This window comes from Cetorhinus maximus, chromosome 17 (genome assembly GCF_964194155.1).
Source record: "Cetorhinus maximus chromosome 17, sCetMax3.hap1.1, whole genome shotgun sequence".
Lineage (NCBI taxonomy): Eukaryota > Metazoa > Chordata > Chondrichthyes > Lamniformes > Cetorhinidae > Cetorhinus > Cetorhinus maximus.
The window spans coordinates 93,583,460-93,603,290 of NC_135895.1; the positions used below are offsets into that span (position 1 = coordinate 93,583,460).

Genomic DNA, 19,831 nt, shown 5'->3' on the forward strand with positions numbered 1-19,831 from the left:
CTGAATGTGGCCTTAACTCCACGTTCCTACCTGTCCGCCTAACTTTTTCAATGAAAAATCTATCTAACTCAGCCTTGTACATAATTAGTGACCTAACCTCCTCTGCTCTATGTGGAAGAGAATTCCAAAGACTAATGACCCATCTTAAGTAGGAGACCCCTTATTTTTAAACTAATTCTACATTTCCCCCATAAGAGGAAACATCCTCTCAGCATCTACCCTTTAAAAGCCCCTCAGAATCTCATTTTCCAATGAGATCACCTCTCATTCTTTTAAACTCCAATAAACATAGGCATCCTTTCCTAATACAACAACCCTTTCATCCTCAGAATCAGCCTAGTGAACATTCTCTAAACAACTTCCAAATCAAATATATTGAAAGGAAGACCAAAAACTTGCTGTACCTGCAAGCTAACTTTTTTGATGCATGTATGAGGACTCCCAGATCGCTCTGTACTGCAGCATTCTGCAGTGTGTCTCCATTTTAAATGATATTCTGCTTTTCTGTTCTTCCTGCCAAAGCGGACAACCTCACATTTTCCCATGGAATTTCAAGGCCAATCAGAATCTGATTGCCTCTCCGCTCCTAGTTTCTTACCTTAAAATATAGCCGCTCCTTTTTTTGTCCAACCTTCTGACTCAGGCTGGGCGAGAACTGTCTAATGCAGTGGGTTCCTGCGGCCTCATCTTGAGGGCAGCAGAATCGAAGGTAAGGAAGTCACGCCTTTTTTTTAACAGCACTAGCTGCCGTAAAGCAGGTAAGTTTGAAGGTTCAGCCACTTTGAGAAACCAGGGAGAAGGTAAGTTTTAAGTTAGGGGTGGGGGGGGTGGGATTTGGGTCAGTACTACAGTTGCCCAGGAATTACAAATGGTTTTAATTCTAACTTTTTCTGGGTAACTATTTTGGTAAGACAGTCAGAATCATTCAGTTTGCAATTTATATCGTACTTTTGGATGGTTCTGATTTATAGGGCAATTGCCCAACAGAAGTTTGAACTTTTCAGGCAATTGTCATTCAATCCTTACCCCAGGGCGGGGCGGGGGGTGTAGTTTCCCGACGTATCTTTTGGGCACCTCTCAGTTACGCCGCCCTGGAGCTTGGAAGTTACGGGTCGTTATATTCCTGCCAAATTTTTGCCCACTTGCTTGACCTATCTATATCCCTTTGCAGACTATCCTCCTCACAACTTGCTTTCCTACCTATCTGTATCAAAAACATATTTGGTTACAACACAGTCAGTCTCTTCATCTAAGTCATTAAAGTAGATTGTAAATAGTTGAGGCCCAGCACTGATTCCTGCAGCACTCCATTAATTATAGTTTGCCAACCTGAAAATAACCCTTTAATCCTGCCTCCTGTTAGCGAATCCTCCATCCATGCAAATGTATCACCCCCAACACCATGAGCTTTTATCTTCTGCCGTAATGTTTTACATGGCACCTCATTGAATGCCTTTTGAAAATTCAATACACTACATCTACTGGTTCCCCTATTCTGAAATACATGAGAATATTTCAGGCCTTGCTTTTGTCTGGTGTAACCACATGTGCAAAAGCAGAAGCTTGTTTTGCTTTATGGATACTGTGTGGTCTTTTTCTAACAAGAAATTTACAGCTCTGATCGCACGAGTGCCTAGTACTTATTAATCTGCAAACATTAAGGTATAGTTTGTAATGCAACTACTAGGGAAGCAGTAGGGATTTATGCTACCAGGATCCTGTTTTTATATATAAGAAACAGCCTTATTGGTACCTCCATCTCTTGTCTTACTAATTTATTTCAATGATCCCTTTGAATTTGAAAGAGTTACTAAGACTAGTTGTTAGAGAGCCACATCAATTCAGAAATCTGTTGAAACTGGCTTGATTCAGCAACTACTGTGCATATGTTGGTCTTCCTTACAATGTCGTGCTCAATAATGCTTCCTAATCTGTTGGTGTGATTAGCATTTGATGGTCAGACAAAAGAATTCAAATTGAGTAGGCGCACTGAACAGAAGAGAAAGATATTAATTCTTTGACAGTCGTGAAAGGTAATGAATAAATGATGATCATTCCTTTTCAAAAAAAAAATGCAGATGGTGCTGATGGAAATGATGTTACGATGTGTAACAATGCTAGCATGCTCCAGCCATTAAAGTTCTAAAAATCTGGAAGGATTTTGTTTTTCAGTATAAAACTAGTTGAATTTTCATGTACTAAAACAAAAGCAAAATACTATGGATGCTGGAAATCTGAAATAAACAGAAAAAGCCGGAAGTACTCCGCAGGTCTGGTAGCATCTGTGGAGAGGAAAACAGAACTTTTTCTCTCTTTGCACAGATGCTGCTGACCTGAGTATTTTCAGTGTTTTTTTTTATTTTGGATTTTTATGTATTTGTATTTTACAACTAGCTTGCCAGGAGAAATGTGGTAACACTTTCCAAGTCTCGGTACAGGTGTAGGTCCCAGAATAATTGACTCATTGTTATGACCGATGCAGTTGGTACAGCTGAGTTATTTAAAAATCCCAGAGGGAAACTTTAAACAACACTTAAAATTATAGATTATGACAGTTATGTTTGAGATGCGACTCTAAATTCAGGAATCAGACCACCAGTTCTCTAGGTTTTACATGAAACTAAATGAAACATTTTATTAATTTACACAGGTTAAAATATATATACACATGGCTACAAAGTACTACTATCATAACTTTTAATAAATTCATAAACTAATCTCCAATAAGCCAACAACAACCCATAGACTTAACCAGACACCAGGCAAAGCATTTTCACCTTATGAATTCAAAATGAGGATCTTTTCACTTTGGTTCCTGTGGAGACAGTTGGAGGCTTGCAGCTGCTCTTGATCTCACATTGCCTCTGCTCTACACACAACACTGCTGAAGTTATACCTAGCACCGCTCATTGAATGTAAATTCTCATTGTATCACCAACCTCTGAACTAAATCTCTCTAACAATAAAACCCCTTTCATAGTACCAATTTTATCAGTAATATAAACATATTGCTTGGTATCTGCTAGATAGGTGTCAGTTTTCACCCCACTTCTTGAATGCTCTATTCAAAAAATGCAAATGCACGCTACCTCTTACATCTCAAAATTAGTACACATCAAAGCAATTGATTTAATCCAATTAAGACACACCCACAGACTAAACCTCTATTTTAAAGGAAAAATATTTTCCAATAATATTACATTTAATAGCTTCATGGCACACATGCAGCAGGAAGAGAAGAAATGTGGAGAAGTCCAGTAATGTTTCTTTTACAGTATCTAACATAAATAAGATCTCAATGTAAATTTAAATGCTCAAACTACTTGGAAAGCACTATTGAAATAAAAGTCTCTCCCAACTTTGTGTTGTGCTTTTCTCTTTCAGCAAATCATTTCTCTTTTTAAAATAAAATTTTTGATAGACAGCAATCCAATCATAATACACTAACCTTAGAATGCTGAGAAAATAAATTTCTTAAGCATGGATAACTTCCTGACTTTGTTTTCTCCTGAAATTGTATAAACTATAGCATATTTCAGTACTTCCTTGGTTGGAAAACTCTGGGATATCCTGAGGTCATGAAAGCATTATTTAAATGCAAGTTTGTTCTTTTATTGTGGCCCATGCTTCTGTTCTTATGGTTATCTGTTCAACTTGGAGACTCTCCTCACAAGCTTTTACCATTCAAAATAGGCAAACATTTTAAAGTATTGCATATCATTTTATCTTGTTACTTTCACAGAATCTTTATTTGGCAGGCTCCCTCCTCCTCCACCCCTGTACTAAATAATGATGCCCTCTTTAGTGTGTGCTAGCTGAATCAGTTACTGTTGAGTCATGGGACTCATTTGTAAGTATGATGGATTTGAAATGGCGTTGTTGCTGTCAACCTTCTACATGTGCAGCTTTCTTACATACGACTTGATGTGGGACTTGAACCCTCAGCACCAACAGAAAACTAGTGATGGCAACTTGCGCTGTTAATTTGAATAAAAGTTGAAGTTTCCACAGTGATATATTTTGACAGGTTCACCTTTTGAAAATGGCTTTGTAGATTTGCAATCCATGCTACACACTTCTGAATTGTACATGACATGTTTCCTAACTGATTTTAAAAGCTGAAAGATAACCTGGCCAACTGAACACTACTTCCCCTGGTGTGACATGTGAATTGATGCTTAATGAAATGGGTTTTTCTTGCAATTAAACAGTGTCATTAACAAAAAAAAAGTCTAAACCTTCTGAGAGCTGCATCTAAGCCTGAATTACACAGGGTTACACTAACTGCTATAAATAGGATTTGAACCCAAGCCATTTGTGATGGGAGACTTAATCAACACCTTTGATTTTTCACCAAATATATTTAATCCAGATATATATGCATCTGAAAACATTTTCATAATCTTTACTGGATAAATATTTAGCTTTATTTAGAAAGATGTCACACCTGGATTAAATGAGTTAAACTAGAACCACACACTAAGGTGTCAGTGTTTTTCTTTGCAACATTTGTAGTTGTTGGTTGGTTTCTCAGTGTTTTTCTTTGCAACATTTGTAGTTGTTGGTTGGTTTCTCTCTGAGTACGGAGTTAACAAACATCTATCTTTGCATTAATTGCCTGTTAGGGCCACCCATGCAGCAAGGTCAGAGTGAGGTGCCAAACAAAATGTGGCCCAAAAGGGAGAACAGGGAAGGAAGACAGTGTGTCTCACCAGCTGCGAAGGCCGAAGAAAGCTGCAGCAGCAAGGAGATCCTAGTCATTGTGGTTCAACCCGCCACTGAAATCGGAACACCAACCCATCAAGTTTGTGTGGACAATGACGGTGCCCAAGCATCCCTACGTTAAAGTCATGCACAAACTTCTGCCAGAGTCCATGCCAAGTCCTGTGGAGACAGGGTTGTGAACCTGAGAGTCCCTAGTCAAGAATCTGCACACATGACAGATGTGTGAAGGTCATTGGATGACTGTGTTGGAACAGAAGTCTTTGGGCAGCAGCATTTGTGACTGAGCAGTCCATTTCAGGATACTCCATTCACGAGATGTGGGCATTGCTGGCTAGGCTCGTATTTACTGCCCATCCCTAATTGCCCTTGAGAAGGTAATGGTGAGCCGCCTTCTTGAACCACTGCAGTCCATGTGGCATAGGCACATCAACAGTGCTTGCAGGATTTTGACCCAGCAACAATAAAGGAACAACAATAAAGTTCCAAGTCAGGATGATGTGTAGCTTGGAGGGGAACTTGTTGGTGGTGGTGTTCCCATGGATCTGCTGCCCTTGTCCTTCTAGGTGGTAGCGGCCGTAGGTTTGGAAGGTGCTGTTGAAAGAGCCCTGGTGAGTTCCTGCAGTGCATCTTGTAGTTAATTTAAAAAAATATATTTCATGCAGTGTTGGCGTTTCTGGCTAGGCCAGCATTTATTGCCCATCCCTAATTGCCCTTGAGAAGGTGGTAGTGAGCTGCCTTCTTGAACTGCTGCAGGCCATTTGATGTAGGTACATCCACAGTGCCGTTAGGGAGATGATATATTTCCAAGTCAGGATGGTGTGTGACTTAAAAGGGAACTTCCTCCACCCTCCAATTTCAGGAATGTGACAATTGTAACTATCATCAAGAAGGGAGATGGATTTCACTGTGGAAACTATCGAGGTATTTCCTGTTGTCCATAACAGGGAAATTCCTGATATGTATTCTCCTGAATCACCACCTTCCTGTGGCTGAGGAAATCCTCCCAGAGACACAGTGTGGCTCTAGACCTTCCAGAGGAACCTCTGACATGGTCTTTGTTGCCAGAAAAGTCCAAGAAAAATGTCAAGGACATCACCAGGAACTCTTCATTGTATTCATCAATATGACCAAAGATTCTGACTCAGTAAATCTTGAGGCTCTGTGGACTGTGCTCCAAAGATTTGGATGTCCAAAGAATGTCATCACCATCCTGGAATTGCTTCATGATGATATGATTGCAACTGTCTTGAATGGGAGATCTGAAACAGACACCTTCAAAATCTGGACAAGGGTCAAACAAGGCTGTGTGATAACCCCCATACTATTTACAATCTACCTGACAGTGGCTATTCATCTCGTCAAAGATCAACTTCCCTCTGGTGTCAGTATATTAAATACTGTCTAGACGGAAAACTCTAACCTCAGTGGCCTTCAGGCCACATGATCTACAGTTTGTGGATGACTGCAGTGTCATTGCCCACTCTGCACCAGATTTGCAAGCCACTCTCGATCTCCTCAATTCTGCACACCAAGAAACTCGACCTGTCCTCAAATGTTGCCAGAATGGTCAGCCAAATATTCAACCACCCACATATGCCGAAGGAGAGATTCTGGAATATGTTGAGCACTTCCCATAGCTTGGCAGTCATTTCTCTCAAAAGGCCATAATTGATGAGGAGATCCAACACTGGATTGGCTGCTCCAACTCAGCCTTCTACAAACTACAGCAGCAAGTGTTTGACAACTCAAGTCAACTAAAGTCCTTGTGTACAGAGCTGATGTCGTTACACTCCTGTACTGCAGTAGATCTGGAGAAATTCCATTGGCAATCCCTCTGCCACATCCTCCAGATTCAATGGGAGGACCATCGAACAAACGCTAGTGTCCTCTTTGAAGCCAACTCTACAAGTATTCAAGCAAAACCCCTGCAATGGGCTGGTCTCTGTGTCCAGATGGCCAAAAAGTATCTCCTCCGCCAGATCCTGTTTTCTCAACTCTCAAATGACCAACGTTGCAGGGGAGAACAAAGAATAAAAGGAAAATACATTCTGAAGCTGTCCTTGAAGCAAGGCAGCATTGACATTAATGACTGGGAGGAGATTGCTACCAATTGTTCAAAATGGTGTCACCTTGCGCATCAAGCTGCTTCACAATTTGAGTCACAATGTCTTAACGATGAGACAGAGTGGTGCAAGAGAAGGAAAGTAAAGGAAGCAATCCTGAACTCTGGATCCTACTACCTCGTGGAACGTCCTGCCCCTTGCGCCCAAAGATATGCGGTTTGAGAATCGGCCTGTTCAGCCACATGAAGACTCATGGCTGAAACTCATGACCCTGAGTAATCGTCATCCTTGAATCAAGGGACAACCGCCACCAACAATATGCTTGTGAAAAGGCTTTTTCATTTCCACACATTGATATTACCCCTGAAGGACTTCAGCTCAACGAGTTGCTTATGGTAAGTCAGAAGATATACTGTTTTATAAGGACAGAAGTATTGCATGATGTATTTTTTTTGTTACTAAGCTGAAACTGGTGGATCCCTTCAAGGTTACAAAACCTATTTGATGCATAGATGCTCCACCCTTTCTTAATAGAAAGGATTTTTGAGGGGAGGTGGAAAGAGTTGCTTTTAAATGTGTGAACAAAGTGTGCTTTAAAACCAAGTATTTTTTTTTTAAAAAGCACTGCTACAATAGGTGATTTAAACACTAATAAACTAAGCTTTGATCTTGATTTCCCCTCAACTACATAATCAATTTGTAGCCTTCCTTGCGTTGGGTCGTCTTTGGTCTCCTCAGGTTGATCTAAATGATCCTGATCTTAACTGTTGCTTTGTAAGTTCAATTTCTGTGAAGAGGAACATCATAACCATTCACATCTGGCTTTGTTTCTTCAAGTTTTCCTTTGCCTGTCTTGGAAAAGATTGAAGCACATGTATAAAGGACATGAATATCCAGTTCAGACTGCAAGGTGATACCATCATTGTACCCCTGGTTTACGCTAATTAGATATGGGACAGTACAGACACATAAGGTGCGTAGAAGTGATTAACGCTGCTGTACTCAAGAATCTCTAAGGCAAGACCTTAATATTTATAACAGACATGTTGTGAGATCATATGTCAACTGCTAATATATATTTTTCTATGGGCATAATGAAATAACAACTTTTCTGACAAGTTCTTGAATGTTCATTCCTCCTTGTCATGTTGGAAATGGGAAGAATGCTTCTTTCTTCAAGAATGACTTTTCGGAAATTTGATGTATTCTGGCCTTCAGAATAATTAATATGATACCAACATCCTTGTGGGCAGTTGGGAGAACAGAATTGGTACTTATGGCTTGGAAATGATTTTTCATAAGCTCCCAGCAAGTTAGCGGTGTGTAGTGAGCCCATGTACATGAATCCCATAACGCATTTAAGGGAAAGCTAGATAAACATGAGGGAGAATGGAATAGAAGGTAAATGCTGATAGAATTAGAGGAGGAGGAGGAGGCTTGTGTGGAAACACTAGAAAGAATCAGTTGGGCTGAATAGCCTGTTTCCGTGCTATAAATTCTATATGTAATCAGTTCAGCTACATCTTAGCATAAACAGAAGAACAAGGAAACTTAAAATATGAAAATGGACAATGCAGTCTGTCCAGAAATGATGCTGCATATTTGCTCCAATAGTTTGCATGCTACCATTGAACCTTCTTCAGACAATACTGGATCTATTCTGTTATAGAGTTATTGCTTACAGTTCAATAGAAAGTTTTGAGTAACTTTGTCCGAGCCAAATATTAAAACTTACAATAGTCTCACCAGTGCTCAAAAAGGATGGAGACCATGATTTACCACTTGGCCAGACATTAGAGATGACATAAGATCACAAAAAGTGAAGAGGAAGTTGTTAAGATCAGGGATTCAACTTGAACATTGTTGACAAACATGGCAAAGTAGGACATAGGAACATAGGAGCAGGAGTAGGCCATTTGGCCCATCAAGTCTGCTCCGACATTCAAGCCGATCATTTATCTCTTATGTCATTTTTTCCCGCACTATCCCATGTCCTTTGATGTCATTAGTAGCCAGAAATCCATTAATTTCTATCTTGAACATGCTCAATGGCTGAGCTTCCACAGCCCCCTGGGGTAGAGAATTCCAAAGATTCACCATCCTCTGAGTGAAGAAATTCCTCCTCATCTCAGTCCTAAATGGCCTACCTCTTATTCTGAGTCTATGTCCCCTGGTTTTAGACTCACCAGTCATGGGAAACATCCTATCCATTTTTGTCACAACCTGTAAGAATTTAGTAAGTTTAAATGACATCACCTCTCATTCTTTGAAATTCTAGAACATACGGGCCCAGTTTCCTTAATCTCCTCTTAAACAATCCTGCCATCCAGGGATCAATCTGGTGAATCTCCATTGCACTCCCTCTATGACAAGTATGCTTTTCCTTAGATTGTTATAAATACATATTTCTAAGAACTACATATTTTTAAAATTGGAAGGACATTGAATTATTTGGACATTTTCTTGGGAACTGAACTGTTTTTTTTGAAGGTTATAAGTTCACTTTGGACTGTGAGCAAACGGCCTTTTCTAAGAAGTCACATGACCAGCAAGGCACTTGAGGGAGAAGAGAACTATTTGCTTACTTGAACTTTAATTGCTGGAGAAAAATGAACTACTGTTTTCAGGCTGTGAGGCCCTGGTGATTTTCTGAAAACCGCCTGACTGAGATGAGTTTTTGTTTTGAACTTGTTTTTTGGACTCAGTTTTGGGAATAAACCAAAAGGGGAAGATTGCCCAAATCACTCTCCCCCTGCCATGACTGAAATTCTGTGTAGTTATTAGTATCTTGCTAGAAATCCTCATCTCAGTATGACTTGCCTGTATTTGGAAACCTGAGAAATTGAGACGAGTGACTGATCCCAAGGACTTGATTCCGCTCTGTCCTCCTCTACTCTGAAGCTCCTTTGGAAAGAACCTCCAGACAACTTCTGTGACCAGTGATCCGTCTTCACATGCAAGAGCACAAGATTGACAGTGTTAAAACCCTTCAAACGTTATCCTTTTTCATTGATTTTCACATTGGCGAGAAGGTTTCTCCCCCTCAAATGCCACCCTCTGCAGAGACTCTGTTTGTTTTGTCCTTTGTGTGTTTGTGTGTGTTGGGATTTAAAGGGGTATATAGTTACACTTCCGGATTACAAATTGTATGTTAACCAGTTTTGCAACTTGTTTTTTTAAAAAAAGAAGTTTCATTGTATAATAAATCAATCATTCTGAGTTTATTGAAAGAAGCCTGGTTAAAGTCTCTTTTATTCTCTGTCTAACAATAGCGAAAGTAAACAAGTGGCCATTTTGATGGGTGAATTAAACATTTACACTTATGGTGCAACCTGTGGAATAGTCGGGGTAGAGAAACCATGCACTCCTCCCGCCCCGGTCGTAACAAGGTAAGGAGACCAAGACTAAATATTTTGAGAATGTATTTTAATTGAGAAACAATGATAAAGGGCCATGCTCTGTAGTGCGGGGCCATACTTAGCTTTATGTCACAGCAGCAATAGAAGACAGGCTCTGCCGGCTCCCATCTCCTGTAACAAAAGAGAAATGCTGTACTGTATTGGGTTTTCACTCTGATGTAATTACAGCTGGATACATTGAGTGCCTATATGTACATCATGTTCATTTAATCATTTACTCTGCTTTGGGTGCAAGGCAATTTGTAATCCGGAAGTATAACTATATACCCCTTTAAATCCCAACACACACATACACACAAAGGACAAACAGTTTTTACAAGGTACTGTAAAGGTAATGCCTGGAATCTCATGGTATTTGACTTTTTGAACACGCTTCTGTCCAGCCTCCCAACCTCTATATAAATATCAGCGCATCCACAATACTCTGCCCATTTCCCATGCTGTAGTGATTGTAAGTAAAACCTTTCATACTGTTTTGGGGATCATGTGACTGTACAGACAAATCAGCTCTAAGCACGGGTAATCTTAGGGGCGGAGTTTTCTAGTCGTGGATCAGGTTCAAGTATGTAGCTTCATCAGGAGCTCTGTAAATAAAGTTTACTGTTTCTAACAAGAAATCTGTCCAGTACACCAAGCTCATTACAATTGGCGATGAGGATAAATAGCTCCGACGCTATACTTCGCCTCCTGAATGTAAGTATATTGATTTTTAAGGGAAGAAAAGTATACTCACCAGTCATGCCACTCTTTGGCAGAATCTACCTGTGTGACTCGTCCATGGGTGGAGTTGGTGCATAGAGCGCCTAGGTTTCTACTTTGTGGTGAATTAAATAACAGCGGAGGAGAAGCAGAAATCAATTCTTCTAAGTGTTTGCGGAAGCAAGACATATAACCTCATCGGTAGTCTGACAGCCACGACCACGCCCAATTCCAAGTCTTTTAATGAGCTAGTAGACCTCGTGAAGAAACATTTTTAGCCTAAGGCATTGGTGATTATGCAAAGATTCAAATTCAGCTCTGGAGTAAGGGCCCCAGGTGAGTCAATCACAACGTATATCAGTAAATTAAACAGTTGACTGAGCACTGCAACTTCAAATATTCTCTCAATGACATGTTGTGAGATCGTTTGGTTTACGGCGTACATGACGATGCCATTCAGCGCCGTTTACTTGCAGTAGTTAATATTGATCTGAAGCGCACCATGGAAATAGCGCCAGTAATGGAGAGTGCTGAGAGGTACTTGCAGGCTTTGCAAAGTGTGCAACATGGATTCGTTCTTCAGTGGGGGCAGGAACTTACTGCCGGGCATGGCGCAAAACCCAGGGAGACAACCATGAAGCTGGAAACAGTCTCTACCGCCCAAAATACAATAAGGAATACTGGAAGCATCTTGCCAGTGATGTGGGGGCAACCATGTACTGGAAACCTGCAGATTTAAAGAGGCAGAATGCCACTACTGTCACAAAAAAGGGCAGGTTATAAAGCAATACAGGGTGAAATCAAGACAGCCAATCAGACAGCATGCCAAGGTGATTGAAGTGCACAATAGAAATGAACCAAAAGCTGCTGATACTGATATCTATTCCCTATACAGCCTCAAGGCAGTGAAGACTGAACCAATCACCGTCACCCTTCAAGTAAATGGAAAGCCTCTAGTCATGGAGGTAGACAGAGGAGCATCGACCACAGCGGTGGGAGAACACATCTTTAAGTACCTAAGTGAAGGTACCCAGCTACTGAATCTGGAAGAAACCGTGGCTCAGCTGAAGACGTACACTGGAGAGGCAATACAGGTGAAAGGCATTGGCACTGTACCTGTATCCTACAGAAAACAGACAGCTCAGCTGCCAGTGATTGTTGTAACAGGTGAAGGACCCTGCCTTCTGGGTTGCGATTGGTTGAAAGAAATTAAGCTCAGCTGATCAGAAATTTTTCAGGTTAGAATAGGGGGAATTCCCGAGCTGTTAAAAAAGTATGACAGCGAATTCTGTGATGAATTGGGAAAGATAAAAGGCCTACAAGCAAAAATATATGTAGATTCGGAGGTTCTTTAAGGCCAGTGCCTTATGCCCTAAAGGAGAAGGTGAATGCAGAATTGTGATGCTCAGAGAAGCTAGGCATCGTCCAGCCAGTTCAATTTTCGGAATAGGCAGCGCCCATTGTCCCTGTGATGAAACCAGATCAAACTATTCACATTTGCGGAGACTACAAATGAACTGTGAACAAGGCTGATAAATTAGACAAATATCCAATTCCAAGGATTGAAGATTTGTACTCTAAGCTAGCTGTAGGAAAATCCTAGACCAAACTGGACATGAGCCATGCACACCAACAGCTAGAGCTAGACAGCACATCCAAATGGTATGTAACCATCAACACGCACAAGAGCCTGTACTAATATACACGCCTACCCTCTGGTGTATCATCTGCTTGTGCGATTTTCCAAAAAACCATGGAAAGCCTATTAAAAGGACTTCCTCGAGCTGTAGTGTACCTGGATCACAGGATCAACGTAAGTCAAACATTTGGCCAACCTAGAAGAGGTTTTAAGGAGATTTTTGGAGGCTGGTGTATGATTGAAAAAAAGAGGTGTATTTTCCAAGTGACTGAAGTCATTTTTTTGGGTCATCAGGTGGATGCCCAAGGGTTACATCCAGTAGAGGAGAAAGTCAGGGAGGCACCCTCTCCTACCAGTGTCACTGAACTCAAGTCTTTTTTGGGCATGATAAATTTGTCTACAGTGTTAACCTCTTTACATTTATTATTTAAGAAGAACCACCGCTGGTCTGGAAGGCACAATAAGAAGAAGCCTTCATTAAAGTCAAGAAGCTTTTACACTCATCATGTCTGCTAGTGCATTATGACCCATCAAAACAATTAATATTAACCCATGATGCACCTCTCTATGGAGCGGGAGTAGTGTTGTCACACCAGATGGGAGACAGTTCCAAAAGGCCAACAGGATATGTCTCCAGAACCCTCTCTGCAGCCAAGAAGATGTTACTCACAACTTGAAAAAGAAGGCTTATCTGTCATATTTAATATAAAGCAATTCCATCAATATTTGCATGGTCGACATTTCACCATCGTGTCAGATAACAAGCCACTAATGAGTTTATTTAGTGAAGATAAAGCAATTCTGCCGATAGCCTCTGCTAGAATTCAAAGATAGGCTTTGATTTTGGCGGCATATGAGTACACCTTTAAGCACTGTCCAGATGTGCATATAGCAAATGCAGACATCCTCAGTCGTCTTCCTTTGCCAGATAGAATTACACATGCTCCAGTGCCTCCAGAGGTTGTACTTGTGTTGAATTTCCTGGACTCCTCGCCAGTCTGTGCAAAGCAGATAAAGAATTGGACAAACCGGGATCCAAGTTTATCAAGAGTCCGAGAACAGGTATTGCAAGGATGGTCGAATGCACAAGTCTCCGAAGAATTAAAACCATTCTATGCTCGTAAAACTGAATTAAGTTGTCAAGGTGGAATCTTGTTGTGAGGAGCAAGAGTCGTCAATCCGTCACAAGGAAGAGAACCACTCTTGACAGTGCTTTACAGTGCACATTCAGGCATTTCGAAAATGAAGATGCTTGCGTAAAGCTATATCTGGTGGCCAGGTATAGACAGTGATATAGAAAAAAATGGTTAAACACTGTCTCCAGTTTCAGCAACAACAGAAGTTGCCCTGCAACTCCACTGCATCCATGAGAGTGGCTTGGTCGACACTGGGTTAGACTACATATAGATTATGCAGGTCTATTTTTAGGTACCGTGTTTTTAGTGATCACTGACATGCATTCTAAGTGGATGGATGTGTATGAAGTTAGATCACCTACATCGTGTGCAACTATTGAAAAGCTGTGCCAATGTTTTAGCCTACATGGCCTGCCAGAAGTCATTGTTTCAGATAATGGTGCTGCTTTCACTAGATGTAATTCCAGAGATTCATGCGGCAGAATTTTGCCTTTGGTTGGGGAGCGGGCCCCACCGGCTCGGCGGCAGACGGGCAGCTGAACTCCGCCACCGAAACGGGGCCCGCCGCCATTTTGAGTGGGCGGGCCAATTAAGGCCCGCTCAGCGGCCTGCCCAACAGTAAGCGCTATGCGCTTCCTGTGCGGGGGCAAGGGAGGGATTCCCCAGCTGTCAAAGTGCACTCTTTCACGCGACTGCTCCCTGAGACTAAGTGCTGTCTCAGGGAGATTACTGACATTCTAAAAAACTTTAAAAATAGAAAAATATAAAAATTATTAACATATTCCCCTCATGTGACAATGTCACACGAGATGGGACATCTTAATAAGAAGCACATAAACTTTATTAAAGTTTTTAAAAACGGACATGAAACCTCATCCCACCAGTGGATGAGGTTTTATGTATTATCAGAAGCCCACTGGGGCTCCTGGCTTTCCCTCCAGCCTTAAGGCTGGACAGGCAGGGCATTTAACTACTTGAATTATCCTGTCAATGGCCTTAATTGGCCATTGACAGGTCGGCGGGCAGACAGCTGATTTCGCTGTCCGCCTGCTTTCCTCAATATCTAAATGGACCGGGATGACGTCGGGGGTTCCTCCCGACATCATCCCGCGTCATTTTCCCGTTGGCGAGCGGGCCCCGCCCCCAAATCGCCAACGGGAAAATTCAGGCCATGAACTTAAATGGGATTAAACGTATTAAAACAGCGCCGCATCATCCCTCATCCAATGGGTTAGTAGAAAGAGCAGTACAAACTTTTAAAACAGGAATGAAGAAATTATCCGAAGGAACATTAAAAACACAAATTTCATGATTTCTTCTAAACTATCGCATGGCTCCTCATGCAACTACGGGTTCAACACTGCCCAAATTACTGATGAAACACCGCCGTTGTACATGGTCGCGTCTGGTGTTCCCTAACTTAGAGGGGAAGGTAGGGAAGAACCAGGGTAGTCAGAAAGTGAATCACAATATTCACAGTAAAGATGGAAAATTTACTGTGGGAGAGATAGTCTTCATGTGAAATTTTGGATCTAGATGGGTTCCTGGTATAATTGTCTCTGAATCAGGACCTTTATCATACCAAGTGGAAGTGGAAAACCAGATTGTTCTGAAAGTAGAGAGACATTCCACCAACCAGTTACTCCACCTGCAGTTGAAGGCGAACCTTTGGTCCCTGAGGTACTAGACTGACATAGAATAAACATACCTGATATCTCTGTTGAAGTGAATAATTCTGAACTGCCATTGTCTAAGGATGTCCCTGATGCTGCAGTTCCTGATCAAGTTGATCCAGTGGTAGAATCTCAAATCTTAGAACTGCGTTGCTCTAACCGAATCAGAAAATCACCTCAGAGACTTAATCCATAATTGCATGAACTGTATATATTTGTATATGTTATGGATTAAGATATTCTTGTAAATAACGGAGGTAAAACAAAATTAAAGGGGGAGGTCTGTAGTGGTTGTAAGTCGAACCTTTCATACTGGGGATCATGTGACTGTATAGTTGGATCAGCCCTAAGTGCTGGTAGTCTTAGGGGCGGAGCTTTCTAGTTGTGGACCTGGTTCAAGCATGTAGCTTCATCAGGAGCTCTGTAAATAAAGTTTACTGTTTCAAACAAGAAACCTGTCCAGTACACCAAGTTTATTACACATGCCCTCATCAAGTCCTGCTCACCCCAACACCCTTGTCATAAGGACATAAAATATCGGAGCACCAGTAGGCTATTTGGTCCCTTGAGCCTGCTCTGCCATCCAATAACAGCATGGCTGATCTGATGGCGGCCTTAAATCCACTTTCCTGCCTGGCCCCCAAAAACCCCCTAGACTTCCTTCTTCCTGGTGATATCCTGTCCCCCACATACCTCCAATTTAAAATTTCCATCCTCATGTTTAAATTGCCACATGGCTTTGCCCCTCCATGTCTGGTTACGTGTCTCCTGCACCACAAATGCTAAGAACTGTTATGCCTTCTCCCCTCCCTGCATGCCACCTTGTCTGGGCTCACTCTGCACAATTCCCTCCCTGGACCTGGACACCCTTTGGTAACTCCACCTCCATCTACCCCGCCTCTCCCGTAGCTCAGCGTCCCTTCGTCATCTCGCCTCCGTGCAACTGCTGACAGGGGTGGTTTTTGACACAGGGGGAGTGATGCAAATAGTAATAGATATTTTTAAGTAGAGGTCCCCTTCAGAAGCAAGGAAAAAAAAAGATCATTTTGTGCAGCAAAATGTTGTCAAACATTTAAAACCAATTCTTTTTCCCAATAGTGCAAAGTAATAAAAGAGAATTTAACAAAATGCCGAAGTGCATTGCATGCAAGATAAAAAACCCCTCTCTCCAATCACAGAGAGGGGGAGGTCCGGCTGGAGAGGAAAGACAAAGTCCATCCCATGGTTACAGTGCAGGCAGCTTCATTCAGAGTTTGCAGTTTGAATGGTTTGCACAGCCCAATGTTTGGAAATGTTTGCAGAAGTTGTTGTGACTGCAGAGGTTTTGTTTGAGTTGTAACCCCTCTCTCTCTCTCTCTCTCCCTCTCCCTCCCAGTGTTAACCAGGCCTGCCCTCCACTCTCTATGGAGATCCTTCGCACTCGGCTGATTTCCACCTCCGTGCTCCGCGCCGCCTCCACCGGCGCTTTCCAGCTCAAGGAGCCGCTGAACTACCGGCACGGGGGCCGGGTACAGCCGGCCAGAGGGGATGGGGACAGCAGGATTGAGAAGGTGCATGAACCTGCCTCAGGTAACGCGTCTGCGGAGGGCATGTTTGCTCTCTTACTGATAGTTCCACCCCCAGTGTTACAATGAATGCACCCTGTGAAATAATTTGAAAACATATGGTCTTTTTTTTTTGCAAAGAGTTCAAAATGTTGGTCTGAGCACATAACCAAACTGCATTTAACAAGAACATTGATGCTGTGCACCTGCAGTGGTGTGAATATAACAACAATCAGTACAAGTATCTCCCACTCCTTGGTATCTGGAAGCACTTTGCCATAGGGCACTGGTACTGCCTGGTGGGGGTGGCTTCATCTGCATTATAATCCCAGGCAAATGGGCATGAGTTTTTGGATCTTTGGCTAAAGGCCTCAGACTGGCTCAAGGTTTCTTTGCACCGTTTTGGCTTTTATGCCATGGTAGAATTGCAATTGGCACAACGTCAAAAGGGGTTCTAAGTGCTCAGCTTTATCACCTTTGTGTTTCCGATAGTGGCACGTCAAGTTAGCTATTGCTAATATGCTTCCAACCTTTTATTCATATCATCACTAAGACGGCCTATTTCCATCTCCGTAACATTGCCTGACTGCTCCTGTCTCAGCTCATTTACCGGAACCTTCATTCATGCTTTTGCTACCTTTAAACTTGATTATTCCCCATGGTCTCCCACTTTCTACCCTCTGTAAACTTGAGCTCATCCAAAACCCTGCCTGTGCCTTAACTGAGCAAGTTCCATTCCCCTATCACCACGGTGCCCATTGATCTGCATTGGCTCCCAATCAAACAACAACTTGATTTTAAAATTCTCATCCTTGTTTTCAAATTCCTCCATGGCCTCACCTCTCCCTCTCTCTCTCTCTCTAATCTCATCCAGCCCCACAATCCTTCACGATATCTGTGTTCATCTACTTCTGGCTTCTTGTGCAACACTGATTTTAATTGCCCCGTCATTGGTGGCTTTCAGTTTGCCTAGGCCAGGGTTCGGTAATCTTAATAACAAGAAGAGCCATTTTAAAAATTTAGTCAAAAATGCAATATCTTAAGAGCCGCAAAACTGTTATTGGAATGTCAGTAATGCTGAAAAACAAGATGGAGACATTCTTGCAACGTTTTAAGGGCTTTTACAAAAAAGTTGTTATTTGAATGCTACTTTCTGTAAGTGCAATGTTAATAAACATTTTAAAAAATGAAACAAGCCATTTAATAACCATGCAAACGAGTTTGGACGATTAAAGTCAGGAGCCACATGAGTCCATAATGAGCCACAGGCCCTAAGCTCTGGAATTCCCTCCCTGCACCTCTTCCCCTCTCTACCTTCTTTAAGATATTCCTTAAAACGTACCTCTTTGAGCAAGCTTTTGGCCATTTGACCTAGTGGCTCCTTATGTGGCTCTTTCTTTGTTTTATAATGCTCCTGTGACATGCCTTTTATATTATAAATATAAGCACGCTGTTCTGTGATTGTGTTTTAAGCATTTGTTTTAAATCTCTGTCTGTGCAGCTGTGGGATTCCCCTGCCTACAGCACAGTGACACTGGTATAACCAGATGCTTCTAACTTGCTCTGATAACGGGTATTGCTTCTAACAGTATCTGACATATAACTGTGACATTAAATAAGTCACGCTGCCTTTGGTGTGGAGTTTCTGAGCAGATCTAGTTCCTGCAAGAACAAAAACAAAAAATGCTGGAAAAACTCAGCAGGTCTGACAGCATCTGTGGAGAGAAAGACAGAGTTAATGTTTCGAGTCCATATGACTCTTTAAAGCTAAAGGGAAGTAGAAATGTGGTGAAATATATAGTGTTTAAGGGGGTTGGAATCGGTGAAGCTGGATAGAAGGTCAGCGATAGGTGGAGGCAAAGGAGAGATTGCAAAAGATGTCATTAACAAAAGGTCAAAGGGTTGTTAATAGAGGTGGTACTGGCTAAAGGAGGCGTTAATGGTGACATTAAGAGTGGAAAGCAGAATGTGATAATGGCTGGACCAGGGTAAGCGCTCTGGAAAGTGACAGGTGGCCCTAGTGGAGGTGAGGTGGGGTGGGGTGGGAGGGTGGTGGGGAAAAAAAGATCAAAAATAGGCTAAAAGCTGGGGATAAAGCAATGAATAAAAATGGAAAGAAATTTAAATAATAATGAAAATAAGTGGGGGAAAAAAATAACAATGAATATAGAAAAAAGGGGGATCGAAAAGGGGTGGGGATGGAGGAGAGAGTTCATGGTCTGAAGTTGAACTCAATGTTAAGTCCAGAAGGCTGTAAAGTGCCCAATCGGAAGATGAGGTGCTGTGCCTCTAGTTTGCTTTCCTAGTTCCTGCAGGAGTTGGTGCAGAAAACTGTTGCACCCGCACTTATAGTTGTGAAAATTCTGTTACTGAACCACTGAATCAAAAGTCTGAGACCCCCACCATTACACTGGGGGTGAAGTGGCAGAACAGATTAACGTTGCCTCCAGTATAACACATGTTTCAAAATGCGATAGCAAAACATTGTGTGGATAGTCTCACAACTGGAGCTAACTGACTTGAGGCTAACCACAGTAGCATGCTTTAATGTGTCATAACAGTACACTGTATTGTAACAAAACACCAGGAGGGTACCTTGAAACAGCCCCACACCTGGGGCCAATGGATGCAAGCCTGGGCAGTTGAGACTTGTGAACATAGAAAAATGAGATACCTTGTGCATCAGATCAAGAGACTATCCCCTAGATGCCAGGTAGTGGCCTGGGAGAGATAAAAAAAACAGATCAAAAAGCCAAGGTCAAATTATGGGGGAGAGAATTGTCTGGAAAGCTCCTCTCCGATTCCTCAAGGGGATCAAACCAAGTCCAGGAGATCCCATTGACTGTGTCTTATATTAATTAATGCCTACCTTTTGTAGAGTATAAACGGTTCCAGGAACAGGTCCAGCTCCTGCTTGGAGGTGCACAGTGCAT

At 41.9% G+C, this 19,831-nt stretch overlaps 1 protein-coding gene across 1 annotated transcript in view; it reads left to right on the plus strand.

Moving 5' to 3' along the window:
- The first annotated feature begins 16,528 nt into the window (after positions 1-16,528).
- The window catches only part of aldh9a1a.1 (aldehyde dehydrogenase 9 family, member A1a, tandem duplicate 1), a 36,093-nt gene continuing 32,790 nt past the window's right edge, over positions 16,529-19,831 (plus strand). Inside the window, exons 1-2 of the mRNA XM_078561600.1 lie at positions 16,529-16,647; positions 16,730-16,923. Of these exons, the coding sequence (XP_078417726.1) occupies positions 16,619-16,647; positions 16,730-16,923 (223 nt within the window). The 5' untranslated portion in view covers positions 16,529-16,618. The remainder of the gene's footprint in view (positions 16,648-16,729; positions 16,924-19,831) is intronic.